At 50.7% G+C, this 6,878-nt stretch overlaps 1 protein-coding gene across 3 annotated transcripts in view; it reads right to left on the bottom strand.

Moving 5' to 3' along the window:
* The window catches only part of WNT5B (Wnt family member 5B), a 113,178-nt gene that overhangs the window by 23,308 nt on the left and 82,992 nt on the right, over nucleotides 1–6,878 (bottom strand). For all 3 annotated transcript variants that reach the window (XM_075855715.1, XM_075855713.1, XM_075855714.1), the window contains 2 exons: nucleotides 1,462–1,586; nucleotides 1–159 (listed from right to left, as the gene is read on the bottom strand). The exon at nucleotides 1–159 is cut by the window's left edge and continues 89 nt beyond it. In XM_075855715.1, the coding sequence (XP_075711830.1) occupies nucleotides 1–159; nucleotides 1,462–1,535 (233 nt within the window). In that variant the 5' untranslated portion in view covers nucleotides 1,536–1,586. The remainder of the gene's footprint in view (nucleotides 160–1,461; nucleotides 1,587–6,878) is intronic.

Here is a 6,878-nt window from a genome sequence, read left to right as displayed (position 1 = left end):
ATACCCGTCTTGGCCCCTTCCCCGATGTATACCATGTGGTCCTGGTATAGGTGGCATAGCTTCCTTTGCCCAGGGGATAGACCGGCCAGCTGACTGCACAGCGGCTGCGCCCCAATTATATACATTTCAGGCCTCTGTATCGGATTCAGGGCCAGTGACCTGGAAAATCAAAGAAACGGAAGAGGGTGAGATAAACAAAACATGACTTCCTGATGCCAACCCAATCTGTGGCAAATTGAAGGGGAACTCCACCGAGAATAGAGAACTCCCCTATTACCCGGGTATTTTATCCCTGGAGTTCAAGACATTCACACACCTCATCTTCGGCACAATACCAGCTAGTAAAGGGGCAATCTAATTTGGAAACCCCTTTTCAATGAGTAGGTCACATGGTCCACAGCCAGGACCCCTCATGATCTGGTGTCGACCACTCAGTGAGGTGCGACACTGAAATCAATGCCAGCTTTCCTCCATAGACACTTTGCAGCAGCTCTCTACTCCGGCTTATAGAGGGGGGTCCTGAACAGGTGACCCATCTCCACCCCTTTATCATTATATGTCTTAGTATGGAGGTAGAATGGACAATCCCTTTAAAAGATAGGTTTGTCAAAGCCCCTCCCCTAGTGCCTCTGTATAATACACAGGACAGATGCCAAAAAGAGGAGACATCTACGATGTGTAGGGGGATTTATATGCAGCCCCTATATTTCTCTGAGCATCACAAGGATGGACAAACAGAAGGGATATGGGGGTCCACTGCCTATATAGAGGTGCAGGGAGGTTACATACAAAGTATCAGGGAAATCTCAGCTGCCCTCCCTGAACCCAGGAGCTTACACTCCACACTCTGCAGTATTTTATCCCTTTATCATGCAGCCCCCCCCCCATATTTCACATGTCACCTGCCCCCAGAGCTTGCACTTCATGATCTATAATGTTGAAACAATGTATCAAACACATCTGCTCCTTGTCTATTATCAGTATCCCACCCCTTGTTGTACACGGCTCCTGTTTTTCACATGTCACTGTCTCATCAACATAACCTGAATGTCTGTGCAACAATGTAACAAACACCCCCCTCTTCTCACCACGATCTGCACTGTATAAAGTTGCAACAATGTATCAAACGCTACGGTTGTGACTTATTTCTTTGCCGTCTGTGTTTAGACATTGCGTTTGCATTTCACACAATTTTTCTGCAACAATGTATCACCCCCTTCTCTGTTATTGGCTAGCAATAACACGACCCCCACCCCCCCATATATTGTTACCTGCCCCCCCCGCACACAGAACTTGGACTTCACGATCTTGTAACATTTCCAATACTTGCTAATATTTATTGATAACCAACCCCCCCCCCCAAAACCCCCATAGTAATACCACCCGACCCTGTACCAGCCCCCATTAATACGTGTCCCCAGCGCTCACCCCCCTCCAGCAGTTTTGCTCCCAGGTACTCACCACCAGGAGTTGGTCCCCACAAGGGGCAGGAGGGCAGTAAGAAGCAGCAGTAGCAGCGGTGAGCTCCCCCTCATGCTGCCCCCCGGACAGCTCGGCTCCGCGGATCTCCAGCAGCTCAGGGGTCCCTGGGTGAGAAGAAGATTGTGATGAGACTGATGAGTGAGGGTCCTGCCGAAGGCAAGGAAGGAGGGAGCTGCTCCCTGCCTCCCCCTGCCGGCCAGCCCCGGGCACTACACCTCCTGCTCCGGGATCATTAACATTTTATTACCTGGGGAAGTGAGAGCTCAACTATTCCGGGGCCACAGACCCTGCAGAGTGCAAAACACAGGAAGAGACAGCTACATACAGGGAGAGACAGTCACAGACCAGAGAGAGACCGCTACATACAGGGGGAGACAGTCACAGACCAGAGAGAGATGAGACAGTCACAGACCAGCGAGAGACCGCTACATACAGGGGGAGACCGTCACAGACCAGAGAGAGACCGCTACATACAGGGGGAGACCGTCACAGACCAGAGAGAGACCGCTACATACAGGGGGAGACAGTCACAGACCAGAGAGAGACCGCTACATACAGGGAGAGACAGTCACAGACCAGAGAGAGACCGCTACATACAGGGGGAGACAGTCACAGACCAGAGAGAGACCGCTACATACAGGGGGAGACAGTCACAGACCAGAGAGAGACCGCTACATACAGGGGGAGACAGTCACAGACCAGAGAGAGACCGCTACATACAGGGGGAGACAGTCACAGACTAGAGAGAAACCGCTACATACAGGGAGAGACAGTCACAGACCAGAGAGAGACCGCTACATACAGGGGGAGACAGTCACAGACCAGAGAGAGACCACTACATACAGGGGGAGACAGTCACAGACCAGAGAGAGATGAGACAGTCACAGACCAGCGAGAGACCGCTACATACAGGGGGAGACAGTCACAGACCAGAGAGAGACCGCTACATACAGGGGAGACAGTCACAGACCAGAGAGAGACCGCTACATACAGGGGGAGACAGTCACAGACCAGAGAGATACCGCTACATACAGGGGGAGACCGCTACATACAGGGAGAGACAGTCACAGACCAGAGAGAGACCGCTACATACAGGGGGAGACCGCTACATACAGGGAGAGACAGTCACAGACCAGAGAGAGACCGCTACATACAGGGGGAGACAGTCACAGACCAGAGAGAGACCGCTACATACAGGGGGAGACAGTCACAGACCAGAGAGAGACTGCTACATACAGGGGGAGACCGTCACAGACCAGAGAGAGACCGCTACATACAGAGGGAGACAGTCACAGACCAGAGAGAGAGACTTCTACACACAGGGGGAGACAGTCACAGACCAGAGAGAGAGACCGCTACACACAGGGGGAGACAGTCACAGACCAGAGAGAGAGACCGCTACATACAGGGGGAGACCGTCACAGACCAGAGAGAGAGACCGCTACATACAGGGAGAGACAGTCACAGACCAGAGAGAGACCGCTACATACAGGGGGAGACAGTCACAGACCAGAGAGAGAGACTGCTACACACAGGGGGAGACAGTCACAGACCAGAGAGAGACCGCTACATACAGGGAGAGACAGTCACAGACCAGAGAGAGACGAGACAGTCACAGACCAGAGAGACCGCTACATACAGGGGGAGACAGTCACAGACCAGAGAGACCGCTACATACAGGGGGAGACAGTCACAGACCAGAGAGAGACCGCTACACACAGGGGGAGACAGTCACAGACCAGAGAGACCGCTACATACAGGGGGAGACAGTCACAGACCAGAGAGAGACCGCTACATACAGGGGGAGACAGACACAGACCAGAGAGAGACCGCTACATACAGGGGGAGACAGTCACAGACCAGAGAGAGACCGCTACATACAGGGGGAGACAGTCACAGACCAGAGAGAGACCGCTACATACAGGGAGAGAGGAGAGATTGTCACATACAGGGAGAGACAACCAGAGACCAGAGGGAATGTCACGAGACTGTCAAATACAGGGTGAGACTCTTACAGTAAGTTGGTGACAGCCAGGGAGGCAGAGGATAATTAGAGAGCTGAGCTGATATGTGACAGTCTCTCATTGTGACTTTTTGAGTTCTTTTCGTGGAGGACACAGGGGTCTTCACCCTACTTTCCTATGGTTCTAAACAGTGAAACGCCCCTTCTCCAATATCACTGTATAACTATCCAGATTTGCCATTCAGGACTTTAGGAAAGCTGGATGACGACCCTTATGGTAGTTACAATTGCAGCCACATTGGTTGTCACTCAGCTTTACCGGAAGCTGCAATGTTCCCAAATGATGGTCTGGGGCCTATAACCATGCAGCCCCTCCAGACGTCTGTACCAGCCTTATATCAGTGCCCCCTTCCCACCTGTTCAGGTGTTGGGTCTCACCTGTCTTCTCCCCCTCCCCCATGGAAGGATGATCCAGAGAGTCTGGAGATAGGAGAGGGGTGTCACAAGGTAATGGACCGCCACCGACCCCCCTCCCCCCATCTAAAGATCTTCTTGAGGGTCTAGGACATATAGGTGATTCTCTGGGGTTTTGAGCACATGTAATTTTCCTATAAAGGTTCTCCTAATATGTAGGGACAGATATCGATACGACATTCGTTACTGTTTGCATTGGACCAATAGCCGTATTGACTACCCGCACGCTTGCGCTAATTTGTTCCATCCTGAACAAATAACGTGCACATAGATGCAGTGCGGCCACGATGCTTCTGGACCTTTACACTTGACTACATTGGGCATTAATATTAAAACTGGAACAATAACGGGCATCCTGGCGACGCCTCGCGTTTACCAAAGCCTAAAGCTGACGAATCTATGATGTAATGCATCTGATTGTTGCTCCGAGTTCAGTACTGGTCCAACTCTAGGATTCCTGCCTGCCGATGATGTCACAGGATGAAATGCTCTCCAGACACAGAGATAAGGCCTCACGTCTGCACCCGTCGCTGTTCCCCATTTATCTAAAAAGCACCTCGAAAATATATAAACATAATCACAGTAAAGTCCTGGATTCATCACAGCTAAGAAAGTCGCACTTGGCATGTGTCAAATTTCCCCGGCAAACAGAGCCCCCCAGAGGCATGAGGCCCCCCGACTCGCCTGTAAGTGTATACATCGCACCCATTAGTATCCAGGAGAAATACACACAGTCTGCAGCTGTACATGGAAATATAGGCTTAACCCTGCACCTCCCTGAAGACACACCGCTATCGGTTCTATTGCTAATAAAAATTATTTTAACACGGCATTTAGTAATTCAGAAAGTCCGGTAATTCGGCACATAAATGTAATTATGAGGAAATCTTTGAGCCGTGCCAAAGGGGTCTGATCCCTCTATAGATCCCTGCTATTCTGTAAATGAGGGGTGATCCGAGACGTCCTTGATCCCCATTCATCTACTCGGCCGTATCCAGGAGATTATTTCCACCGAATTTCCCTTCTTAATGGGTTGTCCGCAATTAGAGAAACATGGCTGCTTTCTTCCAAAAACAGCGCCACTCCTGTCAATGGGTTTTGTCAGGTATTGCAGCTTAGCTTCATTCATTTCAATGAAGCCGAGCTGCAATACCAGACACTACCCATAAACAAGTGTGGCGCTGTTTCTGCAAGAAAAGAACCAACTGAATAGAATTTTTGACAGCTTGAGAAGACGAAGACTAGAAGATTAATATTTATTCTGGATCCCCCCCCCCCTTTGTATACACAGTGTATTTGGGCCCCTTACTGACCCTGTGCCAGCCTGCCATGGAGATTTATGTTTGTTTGACCAGGTTTCCCGCGGCCGCCCTGTACCTGCGCCGCTGCCTCACCTGGCCGGCAGATGTTGCGTGTCTCTGGCGCAGGGTTTGTGCTGTCTGATTTCTCCTATTTATTCCGGTATGATGGGGGTTTTGGTGCCAGGAGCAGGTGGTATGTAAACGTTCTGCCTCATTTTCGTATGGCATCACTGTTGCCGCGTCGCTGCGAATCCTCATACAATGACGCAGAAGGAGATTTATGTTCTTTTTTTGGCGTCTGTTTTGTAAACGTATTAAATCGAGCGTGCGGGATGAGACGCGGGACGAGGGCGATGGTGAGATCTTCATCCTGCGTAACAACAAACCTTGGGCAGCGCTGCACAGTCATCTCAGATGGATGCGTGTTGGCACCATGGGCATTGAGCAAATATATATATAAAACAAAAGGGGGGCCAAAATGGGGCCCCTTGCTGGTTTACGCGATCACACCCCACTATCCGGGATCAGTAGGACCCGGCCCTTGCTGCCCCCCCCCTTTCTTCTGGTCGACATTGGTATCATGACCCTCTGGCCGTTTCCCCTTCGCTTCTTTGCCGATACTGTGGGTAGAGCCCTGTGCAGGTTGGCATAGCTCATAGGAAGGGGTGATGGGACCAGGCTGGGGCTCCCTTTATGGTCATATACCAGCTGCACGAGCCTCCTCTATACATACCCGCGGCCGCCAACAACAGTTTTGTAAAACGGGTGAGATGCGGAGTGGACGGCGATAGGGCTTCATATGCCCAGAGTTGGGATTTCAATGTTGGGAGTTGTAGTAAGTGCGCCCGTCACACATTAGGGCAAAGTAGATAAGTAAAAAATGTACGTTTCCCGCAATTGGTGGCAAATTTATCAACATGGCGCACGCCACATAACACACTTGGCACAGGAGACGCGCTTCTCTTCCGTTCACCCGGTCAGAGCCATCACACGTGTGCAAGTGCCCAAAACATTGCGCTAATTTGTAATAAATTTGCCGCGACCATCGCGAGTTGTTTGGCCACGCCCCTTTGACAGACATTTACAAATATTAGCGATGCAATAATGTCGGACCCCCCGGCTGCCCCTCCCCCACATCTCGCTCTTCACCCTGGTGCTAAAAATAAAGGTGACTGTTCTGACACTAATAGACCGGGGCCTGGAATGTGACCATCAGAGGTGGCACCCGGGGCTCCTGTACCTACAGCAATGCCCATCACACAACGAACCCCAATCACCCAACTGTATGTTACCGATCATGACCCCCACCCAGCTTTTCCAGACTCCTGAACGGCAAACGCGTCTGGTTATGCACAGCGTCATTCCCTGTTGCATCCACAATGGGGACAACCAATATGGGAACTGTAATTGCAGCCACATGGGTTGTCACCCAGCTTTCCCAGAAACAGATGTAAGTCGTTACCCAGCTTTCCAAGACTCCTGAATGGCAAATATGCTTAGTTATGTAGTGAAACGTTCCCTAATGCCACAATATTGTAGGAAAGTTGGTTAACAACGACCATATAGGAGTAATGGCGGCCGTGCCGATTGTCAACCCAGATTTCCCAGAAACAGATATAATTAAGAAACAGCCGACTAGGATTTTCTACAAGGAGTGA

Source organism: Rhinoderma darwinii, chromosome 3 (assembly GCF_050947455.1).
Source record: "Rhinoderma darwinii isolate aRhiDar2 chromosome 3, aRhiDar2.hap1, whole genome shotgun sequence".
NCBI classification, from domain to species: domain Eukaryota; kingdom Metazoa; phylum Chordata; class Amphibia; order Anura; family Rhinodermatidae; genus Rhinoderma; species Rhinoderma darwinii.
This window is presented reverse-complemented; position numbering and strand designations above follow the sequence as displayed.